This window comes from Monodon monoceros, unplaced genomic scaffold (genome assembly GCF_005190385.1).
Source record: "Monodon monoceros isolate NGI ecotype Baffin Bay Population unplaced genomic scaffold, NGI_Narwhal_1 Super_Scaffold_18, whole genome shotgun sequence".
Lineage (NCBI taxonomy): Eukaryota > Metazoa > Chordata > Mammalia > Artiodactyla > Monodontidae > Monodon > Monodon monoceros.
In genome coordinates, this window is record NW_021703774.1 from 145,231,359 (window position 1) to 145,249,979 (window position 18,621).

The 18,621-nt window shown below is 56.6% G+C and overlaps 2 protein-coding genes across 20 annotated transcripts in view; both read right to left on the reverse strand.

Annotated features, from left to right (window-relative positions):
• ARTN (artemin) overlaps positions 1-2,523 on the reverse strand; it is a 3,382-nt gene extending 859 nt beyond the window's left edge. Inside the window, exons 1-4 of the mRNA XM_029227019.1 lie at positions 2,402-2,523; positions 1,698-1,818; positions 191-380; positions 1-117 (exon numbers count right to left, since the gene is read on the reverse strand). The exon at positions 1-117 is cut by the window's left edge and continues 1 nt beyond it. Coding sequence (XP_029082852.1) covers positions 1-117; positions 191-380; positions 1,698-1,818; positions 2,402-2,523 — 550 coding nt within the window. The remainder of the gene's footprint in view (positions 118-190; positions 381-1,697; positions 1,819-2,401) is intronic.
• Positions 2,524-5,725: 3,202 nt separating this feature from the next.
• Positions 5,726-18,621, reverse strand: part of ST3GAL3 (ST3 beta-galactoside alpha-2,3-sialyltransferase 3) — a 227,795-nt gene continuing 214,899 nt past the window's right edge. For 9 of the 19 annotated variants that reach the window (XM_029228265.1, XM_029228255.1, XM_029228250.1 and 6 more), the window contains 2 exons: positions 12,305-12,451; positions 5,980-12,126 (listed from right to left, as the gene is read on the reverse strand). In XM_029228265.1, coding sequence (XP_029084098.1) covers positions 11,782-12,126; positions 12,305-12,451 — 492 coding nt within the window. In that variant the 3' untranslated portion in view covers positions 5,980-11,781. Of the gene's footprint in view, positions 12,127-12,304; positions 12,452-18,621 lie in introns of all 19 variants that reach the window. The other 10 variants (XM_029228259.1, XM_029228258.1, XM_029228261.1 and 7 more) reach the window with 8 other exon arrangements.

Consider the following 18,621-nt stretch of genomic DNA (forward strand, 5'->3'; position numbering starts at 1 on the left):
GGCCCCCAGCCCGCGCAGCGCGGGGCCCTCGGGGGGCAGCGGGCGAGGGCGAGGGCGCGGGCGGCGGGGGCGGCAGCCGCCGGGCTCTTCCGCCGCACAGACCGGCCGCGCGGCCCCCTGGAACGAGACGCAGTCACGCGCGGGTCCCCGGCCAGCCCGCCCCGCCCCGCGCCCTCGCCCTCTCACCTACCAGGCGGGGGACCCGCGGGGGGCGCCGGGGCCGGCGCGGGGCCTTCTCGGGGGACCGGGCTGCTGGGCGCGGGGCCCAGGGAGGCCTCGCCCTCGGCGATGCTGCTCAGCAGGGCCAGAGCGGCCAGGGTAGGCCACAGGGCAGGCTGCTCGGAGAGACGAGGTGGAGCCTCAGGGGGTAGGAGGAAACCCTGGTGGGCGCAGGGAGGGGCTGGGGCCGGATGGAAGGGCTCGGGTTGGAGGATAATGGATCAGCTGCCCCGGGGAGCCCGGGTAAGGAATCACCACCGGAGGGCATTGACCTTCCTCCTTCCTCCTGGCCCCTCCCTGACCATTCCCCCACCTACTTCTGACCCCTGCCCAGGAAGCCCTGCTCTCCCTCCCTAGTCAAGCCACCCTTCCTCGATACCAGGCGGGAGTTACTGGGAGAACCACTCACCTGCCGCCTAGGCCGGGGCCAGAGGGGCAGCACAGAAGGGCTTCCACGTCCAGGCTCCATCTCTGTCAACACCAGGAACTCCCATCAGCCGTAGTTGACCTGTTCCCCCACCCTCCTCTTGAGGCAGCTTGGAACATTGAGAGATGAGTTATCCTTTGAGCAGGTCATCTCTCCACTTCAGCTTCTCCAGATGAGGGACAAGGGGCTTGGGCAGCTGGGCTCAACCCAGGAGAAGTGGCTGCATCGAGAACCTATTTCGTGGTGCTTTGCACCTGTTCCCTCTTTCAGACCTCACAACTCCATGAGGTAAATGGTATTATCCCCATTTTCCAGATGAGCAAACAAGGCTCAGAGAAGCTGAGTTCAGACCTCACAACTCCATGAGGTAAATGGTATTATCCCCATTTTCCAGATGAGCAAACAAGGCTCAGAGAAGCTCAGCGATTATCCAAGGTCACAAGGGTAGACCCACGCAGCCATGCGGGGAAGGGGACCTTCCTGCTCTGTACCGCAGGGCTGGAGAAGGGAGCAGCTGGACACCCTTGAGCTCACAGAGAGCCCTCTCTCCATGCCACAGAGGAGGAAGTTGTGGCCTGGGGGAAAATTAGGGTGCTTGCCGGTTGACCTGAGTTATCTGATGATAGCGAGGCCCAGGCTTCAGCCTGCGCTGCCCACCCAACAGATGGTGGAGGGTGATGAGCCCTCTAGGAACGTGAGGCCTGGGCCATGGCTCCCTATGGCCACCAGGGGGTAGCATTTGCCAAGCCTGTGGACTCAAACGGGGGGGTGGGCTTTTCCCCCACCTTCAGCTAGACTCAGGCCCCAGCAACTCCCTGGAGTTGCTTCTACACGAGACTGGCCTCCGAGAGCTTAGCCACCCTGAGAGCTGGTCCAGGTCTGTACCCCTTCCAGTTTCCCCTGGATCTGGCAGCCTGGCCCTGCTCCTAGAAGTTTCCCCCACGAACCATCCTTCCTGAGCCCAGCTGGGCTTTCGGAGTCCCACCAGGTTTTGTGAGCCCACATTGCCTGGCACTCCCAAACACCTCTCTGGAGCCTCATGAGCCCTCACTAGCTGGCCTGCTCTTTGGTCCCAGCAGTCACCTCCACCCCGACCCCCGAGCACACAGAATGTCTGCATACCTGTGGGCCAGTCCTCCCTGGTGAGGTCCTCCAGGGCCAGGTGTGCTCGGCTAACGGAATACGGGCCTGAGGAGCCAGGCTAGTGACGGTTCTCACTGATGGAGGGAAAGCCCGGCAAGGCAGGGTTAAAGGCCTCCTGCACTAGGGGGAGCCCAGGAGCAGGTCTCTTGGGACGTAGGCAGCTCAGGCCCTACGTATCCCTCCCGGCAATCTGGGGCCACTTGGTCCTCCAGCCCTTGCCTTTCCTCCCCATCTACCAGCCCCCGATACTCACCACGGGGGTTCTGTGTTGTGTTCTCCCAGGCACCTTTCCTGGGACCAGTGCTGGGCTTTCCCTGCAGCTCAAAAGGCTCATGCCCAGGGCTGTGCACCTGGCAGTGCCCCTTTTAGCCAAAAGCTTGGCAGCCAGTCTGAGCCCTGTAGCAGCAGCGGAAGCCTCACGTTACAGCGGGCCAGCAGGGCTAGCACAGTCCAACGAGCGACAAGAGGGACTGCGAGGGGCTGGGAGGGGCGGAGAGCTGAGCAGCAGGCCCAGGAGAGGGAGGATGTAAGAAAGGAGTGGAGGGGGACGACCCTGGCCGCTCCCTCTAGCCCCTGGGCTGGGACGAGAGGTGGGCAAACAGGTCGGCTTACCGCAAGTGCAGGGCTCTGGGTCTGGGACACAGCGAGGGCTGGGACCCGAGGGACCTGCTGCTGGTGGAGCCCGTGGACCGTGTCTGGGGGCTGGGCCCAACTCCATCCCTCAGCAGCCTCATGCCCGCCGCTGTCCGGTGTCAAATTCCAGCCCCGGCGTCACTGGATCCTGGGGTGGGGCCCGAGCACCCCCCGCCCCGCCCCACCTTTCAGGGCTCACCTGGCCATTCCACCCTCTGGAATCTGGTCCCCCTGGCTCCACTAGGTCCCCCGAGGTGGGGTGGGGTGGAGATGCTGGGAAGGGCCCCCAGGACAGAGTGGAGAACCCAGGCGGCGCAGCGGCATGGACACTGAGTGTTCAGAGTTTGTAGACACTGGGAGTAGGGAGTTGGGAGGCCGGGCAGAGGGCGGGAGAGGGAGGGGACAGGCCGGTCCCTGCCTTGGCCCACCGGCCTTCGGGTTCCCGCCGTCCTGGCTGGCCGCTCTGCACTAGATGCTCTCTCTGATCCACCGCTAGTTTCGTCTCCCAACAGACCCACTGCATTCTTTGAGTCCAAGAGGCACTGACTGCGCTGGGGCTTTCACGGTCTGACCCGGCTCCTGCGGCGCCGCCGCTCCCCTCCGCTGCCGCTTCTCTCCGCTGCCGCCTGGGGCTTGGAGTACACACACACCTGCAAACACCGCTGCTCAGCCTGGCACAGCGGCGCTGGTAGGAGTGGGTGCCAGGGGCTGAAGAAGGGGAGGGTCCCGGCGGAGGAACTTCTGCACTGAGGCTTGAGGTGGGAGCTGGAGGCTAGTATTTCAGATGCCTAATTATGGCAGTTCGGCTGGTGGGTGGGATGGAGGTTGGATGGGTAACATGGATAGAGGTAAGGAAAGGCCAGATCCTGTGTGTCCTAATAGGGAGTCTGGACTTCATCCCAGTGGTACGGGGGACCACTGAAGGGTTTCAGGCAGGAGAAGGGCGTGATCCAACGTGCATGTCAGCGGCTGGCTCTGGCTGTGGTGGGGAGGGTGGTTTGGAGGTAGTCAGGAGGCTGCTGGGGGAGAGAGGATTCTGAAGCTGAATTGTGGGGAGAATGCGGGGCCTTGTGCGCTCTTTCAGGAACACATCTTTTTGAAAACTCAGTTGGTGCCTGACTGGATGGGGTGAGGAAGTAGGATGGCATGCCTTTGGCCTGGGTGACCAGGAGGAGGGGATGCATTCTGGCAGCTGGGGCTCCTGAAGGAGGGGTAGGTTGGGGGCAGGAGCTCATCAGTTCAGTGTTGGACGTGCCAGGCTGGAGGGACCTGTGGATTATCCCAGTGGAAATGTTCAGGAAGTGACTGAGTTCGTAGCCTGGAGCAAAGCGAAGAGAGCTGGGCTGGAGATGGTAATTTGGGAATTGTTGACCAACTAACAGCTGGAAGCCGTGGGTGAAGCTGACAGTGCTCAGGGAACATGTGTGGACCAGCTGCACCCTGGCTGTGCATCTGAACCACCTGTGGGCCTTTTAAAACTACGTGAGTCTGGGCCTCACCCCAGAGCTGAATCAGAATGGGCATGTGCAGTTTTCCACATCTGCACAGGTGACTCTGGTGTATGGCCAGGTGGAGAACCGCAGCTTTGGGGAGGGCAGTTAATGTGCAGTCGTGGGGACTAGAAGCCAGACTCTCCCAGGCTTGGCAGGACCCCTGTGGGACAGGAGGCCAGGCGGTGAGCAGCTCTGTGTTCTGCTGCCTCCCCAAGCTGGCTGCCCTGGGGGGTGGGTTCTGCCCCAGGGCTTTATCAGCCAGGGCTGCTGCTTGCTGGCATGCAGCCTATGCCCTGCACAACTCCAGGGGGCGCCATTCACGTAGGACCCAGGAAGCATTGGAGTTTGCATCATAGTGGCTTGTTTACAGCAGAATCGAAGGGAGTTTCTGGGTCTCCCTGTCCCTCAGTCAGAGCCTCACTTTCCCCTCGGCTGAGGAGGCTTCTGTCTGAGCACAAAGCGCGGCAGTAAAGGGGCACGTGGGAAGTCAGAAGGGAATGGCACTTGGATTGGGATGTCAGGTAAGAGGTGACGGGGCCAGTCAGCCCCACCTGTTGCCACGTGGCAGCTCTGGCAGGAAGCTCACTCCCAGGTCTACGGCCTCAGGGGCAGGAGTGCGTTGGCCTTTCTCAGGCCTGCCTGGGAATGCTGGGGAAGGGAGAGAGCAGATTCCAGGGCTCTAGGGGGTAAGGTTGGGATGTCATTTCTAATGTTTGCCAGAGGGGCTTCCCTGGTGGTGCAGTGGTTAAGACCAATGCAGGGGACATGGGTTCGAGCCCTGGTCCGGGAAGATCCCACATGCAGCGGAGCAGCTAAGCCCGCGAGCCACAACTACTGAGCCCACACGCCTAGAGCCCGTGCCCTGCAACAAGAGAAGCCACCACAGTGAGAAGCCCGCACACCGCAACGAAGAGTAGCCCCCCTTCGCCACAACTAGAGAAAAGCCCGCTCACAGCAACAAAGACCCAACTCAGACAAAAATAAATAAAAATAAAATAATAATAATAAAATAGGGCGTCCCTGGTGGCGCAGTGGTTGAGAGTCCGCCTGCTGATGCAGGGGACACGGGTTCGTGGCCCAGTCCGGGGGGGTCCCACATGCCACGGAGCGGCTGGGCCCGTGAGCCATGGCCACTGAGCCTGCGCGTCCGGAGCCTGTGCTCCGCAACGGGAGAGGCCACAACGGTGAGAGGCCCGCGTACCGCAAAAATAAATAAATAAAATTTAAAAAAATAATAATAATAAAATAAAATTTAAAAATAATAATAAAATAATGTTTACCAGAGGGGGCCTAGAGATGGGCTGTGCCTTCCTGTTCTGTGCAGAAAGAGGGGTCCTGAGGGGAGACCAGGTGCCTGTGTGCTAAGGGGGAGGGCGTGTCTTTCCAGGGCTCAGCGGAGCTGCCAGGAGCGGTTTAGGTCTGTGTGCTGGGGGCCCGGCCGTGCAACTTTCCTGTGCTTGCAGGAACCTCTGTCCCTGTAGTGCTGGGGCTGTGGTGACCCAGTGGCACTGTGCACGGGGTGGTGCTTCAATCCCCTGAACTCTGGCTCCTGTAGGAGGCAGCAGGGTAGATTCTGGGGCATGTCCTGATGCCCCTAGACTGCCTCTCTTAAGGCAAAGAGGGTGCAGGATGGCTATAGGACAGGAGAGGCTCCAGAAGGCCCCTAGGTGGCCACCCAGGTCCTGTAGCTAACATGAGAAGTGAAAGGGACCCAGGAGGGCTGGAGAGATGGCCCTTGGGTTTAGCATACTTGCTGAGGCCCCAGGTTCCTGTTTCTTCCAGGAAAGTCAGAGAAAGCAAGAGGAGGCCAGGTTCAAGGAAGAGCTTTATTGCTTCCATGATGGCTGCTCAGGATGGCTGCCACAGCCTGGGTGAGGTCCTTGAGCCTCACTTCCCTCTGGTCCAGGCTAAAGGCAGAACCCAAGGACCTGGCAGTCTCGCTGCTGAAGCCCAGAACAGCTGCCAAGTTGTCACTCCAGGCCTGGGGCACTGTCCTATGGGTCGGCTGCAGTTGGGGAGGGAGGGGCATTCCCATCAGGTTGGGCCAGGCCTCACCGCCCGAGCTCCGAAGTTCTCTCCACTCAAGCCCAGGGGCGTCTTGTTGGCTTAAAGGATGGCTCCAGCGTTTCTCTGTGGGACAGCTGGGGGCTGCTGAGTGGGACTATCTCATCTGCTCCCCAAGAAAGGCCAAACAGTGTCATGAGCTGGAAGGGGCTGGCCTGAGATCCTGCCCATCTCCCTGTAGCCCCAGAGCAGGGCACAGGCTAGTCCTGGCACTCCCACTCTGCAGGGAGCCCATTGGTACCACTGCCTGAGGGGCCCTTTGGTGGGTCTTCTGCACGGTCAGTAGACCCAACTTGACATCTCCAACCTTATTGAAAAATAAATTATCCCTACCCTCCCCCCACCCCAAATTCACAAAATGATAATACACCGAACACTGATTGGAGAAATGATTCTGGCAGCAGCCTTGCTGCCTAATGTCCGCCTCCTGCACGCTGGGCCCGCTGGGCATGGCCAGTGGCCTCCTGGCCCTCTGGCTTCAAGGACCCAGCCTGAGAGTGAGGCCTAGTGCTGGCCTCTGAGGCTGGGCTCTGAGCAGACACAACTCTGGCTGCCCCACCAAGGCCTCACCACCCCTGGGGCCACTTGGCACTGTCCTTCTCTGGGTCTGAAGGCTCCCACACCTCTCAGGCAGAGCCAGACCGAGGCCAGTGAAGTGGGCAGGTGGCGGTGGCTGGACTTCTGTGGCCACGTGCTGGGTCCACCTCAGATGCCACTGGTTAGGTCAGTTATGACGTGCGCTTTCACCAGCTTCCGCAGGAACTCCTTCTCTCGCTGAATGTTGTGTGTCCAGGACTGAAAGGAAAGATGGAGCCGTGGTCAGCTGGGCAGCCCAGGTGGCTGCTGGGATGTGGCCCTGCTAGAACGCAGGTTCCCAGGGCTCCATGCCCTCTTCCGACCACCACCCTCCGATGCTCTGACTGTGGCAGGTCTGCCCTAGAGGTGCCACAGCTCACCCTCCTCCCCAGGACCTGGAGAAAATAACCTTCTAACCCCTTTCCCCGGCCTCTTGACTTCTTCCAAGTCTTAGAGATGTAGGCTTTCCAACCTTGTTCTCACTCCTTCCACCTGTCCTTGCCCGGCGGCTTCTCCGGGCCCCTAGGTCCTAGGCACCCTGAGGTCAGCCGATGTGAGTCACTTAGGTCCGGCCCAGGCCTGGGGTTGGGCCCTGCTGGAAAGGGAACCGTGTGGGGCCGCTTACTCATCCTCTGGCCTGCTGCAATGCACTCTCCAGGCCTGCGGGCAGCTGATGAAATCCCGCCTCTCAGACCAGAGGAGCCAGGGGGCCAGAGGCTCACCTTACGGTTAATATGAAAATTGCAGGGAAGACGCTGCCTTCCAGGGCTTTCCTGCGGAAGACTGCACCCAGGCTCAGGTTCTTTCCTTTCCCCAGTACTCTCACCAGGAAGCTGTGAGGACTGAGTCTCGCAAAGAATGAAACAGGATTGAATGAATAAAGGAACGACGAAAGCCAATGGCCTTGTCACAGTTTGGACACAGCTGACCGCTCTGTTGCATCCGTCAGCGCTGAGGCTCATCCTAGGATGTTCACAGCCACTATACACCGGTGTGGAGAACTTAACAGCTCTTATCTGGTCCTTATCTGACCCAGTCAACCTCCTCCAATCTTCCAGATCTTTTCAGTCTGAAACTTGGGCAAAATCTCCTATATTCCTCTTCTTTGAACACCCCCTTCAACTTCCTGTGCTAAACACAAACCTGGCTGCCCCCAAGGACAGCATCCCCCAGACATGCTCTTTCTTCCCTCACACCCACACTCATGGCGCCTGGAGGTGGCAGGCTCTTCCTCACTCTTTGCTGCTGCATCTACACAGCTGTCCCTGTGCGCTCCCTCGAACCTCTGGCTCCTTTGACTCCTGGCATTACCCTCAGCCGTCTGCAAACTGCCCGTCCTTGTCGCACACCACCCGGTGACTCACCCTCATTCCTTGAAGATTCAAACATCTGGCTCACTGTCTGTCTTTGAAGGCAGGGACTGATTGGCACAGAGTAGGTGCTCAGTACACATGTGTTGAATGAAATTAGACTTTCCAGGTAAGAAAATGCAGGCATGGAAGAATGGCAGGGCCAGGATCCAAGCGAGCACAGAAACTCATACACCTCTTTACTTAACCCATGGCTGCATCACTCCCCAGGAAGAAGTAACCAATCTGATGGGTCAGTTTCAAGAACACCCACTGGGAGTCCCTGAGGGTTGAAAGGTCAGCAGAGGACTGGATATCTGATGATATCAAGGAATTACTGTTAAATTTCCAGGTGCGATAATGGTATAATATTGAAAAAAATCATCCTTATCTTTTAGAGAAATTTACTGAAACGTTTATGGCTGGAATGATACGATGTCTGAGACTTCTTTCCCAATAACCAGCCGGGAGGGGAGGCACGGGAGGAAGAGCAGATTGAGCAACACTGGCCACATGCTGATACCTGGGGGAGGGAGTGACGGTACGTGGGAGTGCAGTATTTTACTCTCTATACTTCGAAGGTGTTTAACAAAGTTCGTGATAACAGAGTAAACAAAAAAGTCTGCCTGGATGCATCTCTCTCCTGGACCGGGCAACACCGCCTCTCTGGCGCTCTTTTCCCAATCTCTCCCCGGCGCACACAGCACAGGAGCCTGCAGTGCTCTCCTCTCTACGCCGCCTGCATTGTCCCCGGGCTGCGGCAGGATTCTGGGAGTCTCACCAGGACCCCTGACTCTGGCTGCAGAGACCATGTTCGCAGAGGAGCCTGCCTTCTCACAGCTCTTTTCCCATCTTTATCTCTGTGCCCCCTGACCATCGCACGTCCTCCTCTGTCATCTCCCTGGGAAACCTCATCCGTGCCTCCCCTGTATCTGAACAAGCAGCTGTGCTCACGACCCACAGACCCTCATTTCCAGCCCAGATTTCCCTCCCATGGCAGACTCCTGTGTGAGCCCACTTCACTCTCTGGCTACTGCCCAGTCACTCGGGGCTGGTACATCTGACGGCCACTTCTCAGCACACATCTCCCGGGACTTCCTTGCAGTGCTGGACATTGTAGGCACTCCCTCCTTTGGTCTCCACGACCCTGCATCTTCTTTTTTTTTGGCCACGCCACACAGCTTACAGGATATTAGTCAGCAGTGAAAGCGCAGAGTCCTAACTGCTGGACCGCCAGAGAATTCCCCAAACCTGCAACTTCTAACCCTTCTCTACTCTCTCTCCTCCTTTATGTTTTTTGTTTTAATTTTTTGGGTGCGCTGCGCAGCATGTGGGATCTTAGTTCCCCGACCAGGGATCAAACCAGCGCCCCCTTCTTTGGAAGTGTGGAGTCTTAACCACTGGACCGCCAGGGAAGTCCTCTCCTCCTTTATGAACGCCTCTGACACCCCTCACATAGCCCGCCGGCATTCGGTCCTCGGCCCACTGTCCTCACATCCCCAGACGCTCACTGGGCCTGGAGAATGGACTGACCAGTCGGGTGGAGGTGAAGCAACGCTGGGGCCAGGGCACGGAATGGTCCACTTGCCTTCTGAAGACACCCTGATGTGACAACAGGGACCCTACATCCAAGCAACAGCATTTCAGTGACTTCCCTAGGGTGCTGAGAGGTAACAAGAGTAAGTAGGGGTGAAAAAATTAATATTAATAGCAGTGGCTAACACGTATGGGCACTTATCATGGCCAGGCCTCTTCTATACATTATCACAGCGACTCTTTCCCAGACCTAACATTACCCCTTGTATTGATAAGAAAAGGAAGATACAGAGCCAGGCTCTGAACCCAGGCCATTTGATTTCATCGCCAGCACTCAGCACTCCACATGGAGGTGGTGCAGCAGATGCCGTGAGCCTCAGAGCCAGACGGTTCTACAGGATGAGGAAGGGGGGCGGGGGCAATGGCCTGACAACTGAGATGTGGCAGGTGGCAGAAAGGGAACAGCCTCCACTAGGGCACCTCAGGGAAGGTGGTGTCCTTCCACCTCATTCCTGCATGGAGGCCACCTCCAGGCCTTGCTGATTGAAAATCCTAACCGTTTCTTACCTCTGTCTTCCCATCAGCACTGAACAGTTCCAGTGCAGGATCCTTCATCTCTTGCCTAGACTGCTGAGACAGTGTCCCAACTGGTTTCTGTTCTTGCCTGGAACCCTCTAGGTCACGCTGCAGCCACACTGACCCGACTACATGCTAATCTACAGCCTAAAACTGGTCCATAGCTCCCTCCTGCCTTCAGAGCAAAGTCCACGCTCCTTACCGTGGCAGAGAAAGCCCTTCGTGATCCGGCTACTGCCTACGTCTGCGGCCTCTCACCTCCTGCCTAAAACTTTTACATAAAGTATATATAAAAGGAATATGCAAGAGACCAAACATAGGAGTAAACAGAAGCCAGGGGGCAGGTAAAAGCAGTGAGAGCAGTTTGCAGTGGGTGCTGGCAGGGGATGAAGCAGCAGGAAGATATGTGAAGAGAGGCAGAGACAGAGAGACCACCAGGGTCCTGGTGAAAATGAGGCAGGGCTGGAGCCACTGCTGAGGGGCTGAGACAGGTCAGGGGCTCTCCTGGACCCAAGATGAGATTTCCACTCCTGAACCCCATTCCAGGCAACAGGAGGCCCAGCTGTAAGGCTATTTCTGGCTTCTCAAGAGATTCCCAAGTCTCTCTTATTTCCTTGAAATAACTCGAAATTACTCGAGCCCGACTGAATGAACCCAAAAAGCCTAAGACAATATGGATGGGAACGGAAGCCAAGGATGGGGATGTGAATCTCCTGGGAAACATGTGGAGTGAGAAGAGAAGACTTCTAGGATGGAGCCCTAGCTAATGCTGACTCTTAAGGGATGCACCGAAATCCAGGACACGGAGGAAGGGAATGAGAGATCCTTGGCGAGGGAAACAGGAGGAGCACTGAAATGACCGACTCAAGAGTCTAAGCAGGAGAGCGTCTCAGGAAGGGCCGGTCAACACAGAAAGTGTTTCAGAGCGATCAGAAAAGACGGGACTGACTGATGCGTGTCCCTTGGGCTCAGCAGCCTTGAGTCACTGGTGAACTTGGTGGGAGGCATGTCAGGTGAAGGGGGAAGCCAGGCTGCGAGGGGCGAAGGGTGAGTGGGAGTGAGGAGGGCGAAGGGGCAGAGCACCCCTGGGGCTACAGTTTTCTCCAGTTTTCTCACGGAGGAGGGGGTGGAGGAGGGAGGGAGGGAGGAGGGAGGGAGCTTTGGGGAGAATAGGGCCTGAACAGTGCAGCGGGGTTGGAGGCGGGCATGTGAGAGACTGATGAGCAGGGACGGGCGCTGGCTGAACCGTGAGTCTGCTCGGACTCCTGGAGACTGACACTAACAGCCCTCGCCACCCAGATGCAGGAGTAGAGAAGCTGCTCAAAGCACAAGCTCCAGATGCCCAGGGTCCAGGCTGGGAGCAGCGGGAGATGAGTGGTAGAAGCGAAGGGTGCTATAAGAGGCGTTTGGATTTTCCACATGGGCTCTTGCTGTGAAGGGAGAGGTGCCAGGAGAGGCTAGCTGACTGGGAGAACTTAAGGTACCTGAACATATGAATCACCCGGGAAGCAACTCTGGGTGCTAGAAAGCTTTAGTGCTTGGCCATGGGGAAGGGTGGAGGAGGTATGGGGGCATCCTGGCACGGAGAGGTAACGTCTGTGGGTTGTTGGAGGGGGTGAGGAGGTCCTCTGAGGGAAGAGGAGAATCGAAGCAGAGAGGAGGGCTGTGAGCTTGCTCCAAGATGGGCATGTGGTGGCTGGGGAGCAGCAAGGAGGAGGCAGGGGCTGGATGGACCAGGACAAGGAGAGGGCCAGGGAGGGGAAGTTCAGGGAGAAGGACGCTTGGTGGGCAGAGGCCTGCGGGCAGGGATGGATGTCTTCCAGGGAGCTCTGAGCAGCCAGACCCGAAGCTGGCGCGTCCCTTGACCATTCGTTTGTACACACGCAGTCGGAGGCTGTCCTTCCTGCTGACACTTACCCCTCCCTCGTCCTGCCCAGGGACTGCCCCCCGCCCAGCCCTGCACCTCTTTGATGGCTGCCATGCGCACGGTCTCGTAGTAGTGCAGGGGTGCATTGGGTGTGCTCATGTCGTAGCCGAAGCCTGCAACTGCCACCTCATCACAGCCGTGTAGTGCCATGGTCACTGCCACACTGCCGAGGGTCGGGATGTTCTGGATGGAGGGGAAGGGGGTTCCGAGTGAGGCGGAGACCCTCAGCGAAGCTCTCCAGAGCTGAGCTCTGCTCCTGAGAACTGAATCCTCTGTCCCCACCCTGCCGCCCTGTCCTTCCTTCCCAAGGCACCTCTGGCCCAGGTCCCCTTCTCCCTCTCCCAGGATCCAGACATCTCACCCCGCGGCCCATGAGGCCGTTGTTGAAAGGCAGTCCGATGAGGGTGAAGGCGGCTTCCTGGATGAAATATGGGTTGAGGATGCGAATCTCAGGGGGTTCCTTGGGCACCCGAGTGGCCACAGATTTCCAGAAGCCATCTGACGCGCTCTGTAGACACAGCACAAGTGGGCATGAGCGGGCACACAGCTTGTGATGGGACTGGGTGAGTGGTGGGGACCCAAAGTGTGTACAGGCTAATGAGAAACAAGGTGGGGGGCGTAAGGTATATACAGGGAGCCTGGGGCATGGGGAACAAACACGGCTGGAGGACGGACGACCTGGTGGGTGCTGGGGACACAGGATGTGTGGCAGAGACAAGGTACATGGTAGGGCACAGCAAGCACACAGTGGGGCCAGTGTGGATGGAGGATACCAAGTGAGCTGCAGGGCGGGGCACAGGGCTGTGCTGCTCTGACCTTGGGCGGGGGGGGGGGTCTTGGGCCACGAGGAAGACCCAACGGCCCAGCAGTACCCCTCCCCTTCGCCGCTACTGAGGGGCCCAGGAGGAGCCTGCCCTCTCTCTCCTATCTGCTCTGCTGGGCTCGCCTCCTTTCCCTTCTGCTGAATTTCCTCGCTCTCAGTCAACTGTTCTAAAGTGAGCCTGAAAAATAAAGACAGAATGTGAGCTAGTATGGCAGAGCAGAAAAAACACTCCAACCCCAGCTCTGCCACCGATGGAGCTGGGTGACTCTGGGCAGGCGACAAGCTCTCTAAGCTTCGGTTCTTTAATCGCAGAATGCGATGATTCTTCCCTGAGGGAGCTCAGTACCGGATTGGAAAGGCATCAGCTCTGAAACAAACCTGACACCCCAGGGTCCACTCCAGGGCCACAAATTCCTCTCCTTCTACCTCTCTCCCTTCCTCTAGTTCCCAGCCCTGCCTTTCTGTTCAGTACACGAGCCCTCCCTGGTCTAGTCCCTTGAGTATATCGCTTCAGCCACTCTCTCGTGAACACACTCAACTCCCTGCCCCTTGCCATTCTATTGTCCTAGCCCAGGGGAACCATGAACTTGTATCAAGCCATACATCCACCTTTCCCACCCTTACAACTGGGCTCCTGAGTACTGCTGGAGAAAGTCACAAACCAACCCTGTGGGCTGGAGAGATGTCCCAGGGATGTCCCATAGCCTATGTAAGCAACCCCTCTGTTGCTGGACATCTCAGTTGTTTCTGGTTCCCCAACCTCTGCTGTCCACTCCTTCTTCCAAACCAGAAGCCTGGGAATCGACTTTGCATCCCTCTTCATCTCTCCAGCCCGTTCTGTCCTACTGGTCATCTGGGTCATTTCGATTCTATTTTCTATAGAATCCCACAGATCCATCCTTTCTTCCCAAGCCCACTGCTACCACCTAAAGTCCAGGTCTCACCATCTTTCAAATGGACTATTATAATGAGGCCATGTCCAGTGTCTGTCTTGTTGGCCACTAACCGCCCCCAGAGCCCAGAAGAGTGACTGGAAAAGTACAAAATAATTGTTGAGTTCCATTCACCCAAAATGAGTGCCCAGAATGGGCCACCTCTACGTCCCAAACCACTTTCTGCTCTCTGCCAGAATGATCTTTCTATATACAAACTGGATCACATCACCACTGCCCACAGGAGATCAGAGTTTTTTAGCCAGTAACCCTGCCTGCTGCTCCAGTTTTCATTTCAGCCCATCTTAAGTCCGCATCTGCTGATTCGTGCCTCCATTCCTTTGCTGATGCTGCTCCTTCTGTCTCTAATGGTCTCCCCGCCTCCACCCACCTGATCCACCCTACTTGTTTCTTAAGACTCGGCATCCTCTCCATTCTCATGTCTTTCCCGAATACCTTCACCCCAAGGTAGAAATGACCTCTAACCTTTGGGAAGTGATAAAATATGGAGTTAAGATCTGCTACAGGGGCTTCCCTGGTGGCACAGTGGTTGAGAATCCTCCTGCCAATGCAGGGGACACGGGTTTGAGCCCTGGTCCGGGAAGATCCCACATGCTGCAGAGCAACTAAGCCCGTGCGCCACAACTACTGAGCCTGCGCTCTGGAGTCCATGAGCCACAACTACTGAGGCTGCGTGCCGCAACTACTAAAGCCTGCATGTCTAGAGCCCATGCTCTGCAACAGGAGAAGCCACCGCAGTGAGAAGCCCACGCACTGCAACACAGAGTAGCCCCTGCTCACCGCAACCAGAGAAAGCCCGTGCACGACAATGAAGACCCAACGCAGCCAAAAATAAATAAATAAAATAAATTTATATAAAAAAAGATCTGCTATGCTTTGAAAGTTTGTGGCCCATCCCCGCCCCCCAATTCATTTACGTTGAACACCTAATGCCCAAGGTGATGGTATTAGGAGGTGGGCCTTTGAGAAGTGATTAGGTCCTGAGGGTGAAGCCCTCAAGAATGGGATCAGCGCCCTTACAAAAGAGGCCCAAGAGATCCCTCGCTCCTTCCACCGAGTGAGGACATAATGATTTATGAACCAGGAAGCCCTCACCAAACACCAAGTCTGCCAGTGCCATGATCCTGGACTTCCAGCCTCCAGAGCTGTGAAAAACAAATGTCTGTTGTTTATAAGCCACCCAGTCTGTGGTATTTTGTTATAGCAACATGAGCTGACTAAGACAGAAGATCCTTGCGCCCAGATCCAAACTCAGCTCTGGTCACTCAACTGTGTGGAGGCCTTGGGCAAGAAAACTATCATTTCCCTATGGATAAACCAGGGATACTAAGGGTATTTATCTTGTGTTGTGAGAACTCAATGAGATAATTCAGGCTGAGTGCCCAGCTCACAGTCACTGGTCAGCTCCTATCACCACCGCCATTAGCCCCAGGGCAGGGGCTCACATCTGATTCACTTCTGTGGCCCAGCAGTGCAGCACCGGGCGCGGGTGTGTAAGGGGACATGAAGTCCATCCCGGCTCCTCCACTGCCCTCAGCATCTCTTCAGGCTTGTCTTCTGCGGCCTTCAATGGACTGTCTGCTCCAGCCACCCCCTCCTCACGTCTCCCCATCTCTGGCAACACCTCTCTCTCGGGCAAATTCTATCCGTCCTCCAAGCGTCAGCTCAAAGGATGGGCCTTTAGGGCCAACTTCGCTGGGTCTCAGCCCCAGTGAGATGGGACAGCAGACCCCAGACCGGCTTCCTCCTGTGCCTCCCTCTGTGTCCAGAAGTGTGTGTGTAAGGGGGTAAAGGTCGGGACAGTGAGACCCAGCAGGAAAGGGAACGGTGGAGAAATGGCCAAGATCTTATGCAGAACTGGGGAGAAGCCCCTCCTGGGAGGATCAGATGTGTACTCAAAGGAATGGCAGGTACCAGCCTGTGCTGAGCAAAGCACAGCCCCCGTCCCTTCTCCAGAGCCCAGCAGGCCCCAACATCCTCCCCGCACCCTACAACCCCGGGTCCCTGCCCACGCCTGCCCACATACCCCTAAAGAGGAGGAAGGGCAGGGGCTGCTCGGGAAGGGAGGGAGAGGCAGTAATGGCACAGCTGGGGGTGTGGAGGCTACAGGCTGGTTTTCATAGATATTATTTATCTCTTCAACTTTCACCCACTTCACAGGTACGGGACCCAAGATGAAGCCATGGGTTCAAGGTCACGTAAGAGTCTGTACCAAGATGCAAACCCAACGTCGTGATGCCAGGATGGGTGTTCTTTCTGCCACACCATTTATTATCAGCACTGCTGTTCCCACCTCGGGAGGTCTGGGGGGCTAGTCAAGGATGGATGGGGCCTCCCTTCTACCCGCCAGAAGCGCTGAGGTGAGTTAGGGGTCACTCCGGTTGGTGCCCTGCATCCTGTTTCACAGAGGGGACTGAGGCTCAGAGAGGCGAGGGGCCTTGCCCCGAGGCACACACAGCTGGGGAGAATCTGAGCTGGATTCAACTTCAGAGCCTGAGTCTTTCTGTGACACGAGATTCCCTCTTTGAGACAACACCTCTTGGCTTATCCCATGTGCTTAAGAGTCCCATATGTAACCACCATGTGAAACGGTAGGAAATTAGCTTACGATCTCAAGCCCCTTTGAGAAGCTGACAAACGCACCAGGGTGGAGGGGAGGCTTCTGCCTCTCTTCCCATCTTTACTCTTTCCCAGGAGGAGAAAGAACTCATGTGACTTCTTGGATTTGAGGATACGTGTGTCACGTTTACTAGTAGGAAATGCAAAGTCACAGGTACACATACAGCTCCTTCTGGCTCCTTGTGCCCAGGCAGCGGCGGGTACGCCAAGGCAGAGCTTGCCTCCCTGGAGCAGGCCCGGCATTCCAGTCCCTGCTCTGCTCACCTGTTCTAAGAGCGCTGAAGCTCCTACTGCCTTTGGGCAGAGAGCAAGATTGGGACGGGGTGGGAACGAGTCTTATGCTTGGGACTCAAGTCTCAGAGAGCCTGCATTAGGGCACTGGGACCCGGCACCGCTATTTTATTTTTCCCACCTGTCACTGTCCTGGTGCAGGGCCTCCTCAGGAATCCCAGGGAAAGGAGGAACAGGAAGACCAGGATCTGGCTGGGGCATCACTGTGTCAGACGAATACCAAGTAAACACGACTGCAGCCTGTCTCTCAAATAAAAGCCATGGCTCCCCGTCTCAGAAAAATCATACACAGGTACACACACACAACACGCCACACACCACTGCCAAAGGGAGCAGGGTCCCTAGAAGCGAGGGCATTTGGCGACTTGAGATTGAGAATCTCTGGGTGGGGCAAGAAGAGAGGAGAACCTTATAGACACCAACACTGAAGGGGTCGGTGGGAGCAGCGGAGCCTGCGGAGGAGACTGAGAACCAACAGTAAGAGCGATGAGGCGACGCAGGGAGGGTGTGATACCACGGGAGACTGTGGGCCTCGGAGTCTGGGAAACCCACGTCCACATCCAGATTCCGCATCTGTGCAACCAGGGCGTGTCACAGGACTTCTTCAGGCCTCAAGTTCCTCGCGCATAACGGGGACGTCAAGCCCACTTCCCAGACAGCCGTGACGATTAAATGGAGTGCTGTGCATTTTACAGCATCCGGCCCCATGTCTGCCACATGGCGAGGGCTCAGTAAATCTTGTCTGTTATGATTCTGAGCGTCACAGAAGCCAAGAGTGAAGCAGAGGGTGTGGGCAGCAATGTTAGAGGCCACGCACAGGCCAGTTCACAGACCATACACACACTCAGACGGGGGCCAGCTTTGTCCTTGGGTGCCCTGCAGGAGGGCAGTGGATGTTGGAGGCCTTCCTACTGCTGGGTGACACTGCCAAGCCTGCCACCCGAACACAGCCCTGTTCCAGAAGGCCTATCCAAACGGCCCAAGGCCTCTCACATCTCGTTTCCCTGACCCACAGGACACAGCACAGAGGCCTATAAAGCCAGCCAATGACGCTGGCCTGGAATGGCCAAACCTCTCGTCAAGGCCGCCTGTGGGCCGCATGCTTGGTTGAATGGCTCCTCCCGGAATGTCCCTGCCTCAGTCCAGCCTGGACCCAGCTCATCTGCGTGGAGCCGCTGGTCTCCTGCAGATGCAACTCGTTCTGCTCTTGTCAGAACAGCCAGGAGCAACGGGGGAAAGCATCTGGGAAGAAGTACCTGCCCAGCCAGGCTCCCACAGTGCTTGCCTACGCCCTTGCAGGCTGCTTCTCCTGCAGCCTCTTCCTCCTTCTCTGTGGGGAGAGAAGCAGTCTGCATGCCAAGATGAGAGGTCTGGGAGTGGAGAGCCTGACCGTGGCTGGCTTTCTGCAGCCAGGAGTAAGGGCAGGTGTGGTCACTCCTGCCTACACCACCACCCCTCCTCGCTGCTACTGCCTGAGGACAGGTCACCAGCTCACTGGGGTCACTCCAGGAGCCACCAGACCTCCTTGCCTCCATCGTGCCTTCCTTCAATTCCGCATAAATCTGATCTTGACACTCTCAGGGCTAAAATCTTCAGAGGCTTTCCACCAACCACTGAGACAGCTTGTCAGGATCATTAAGAGTGCTGGTCTTTTTTTTTTTTTTTTTCCTTACTCAAAAGGAGTTTATAACCCAGGAGGAAAGACAGGGCTGTGTACAAATATCTCAATACACGGTATAATTATTATGATATGAGAAAGAGCCAAAAAGAGGTTTAAAACATCTGCTATACTTGTGTAAAATATATACATAGAAGACATACCCCAAAACGTTCACATGCATAAAACTTAAAATGGGAGGAAGAGCAAGGTGACATACTAAGGAAACTATAAGTAAAATGAAGTAGAGCTTGAAAAGAGAGCTATTTACAGATGTACAAAATATTTCAGAACTAATGATTAACCTGGATTAACCAATCAACAAATACATGAGT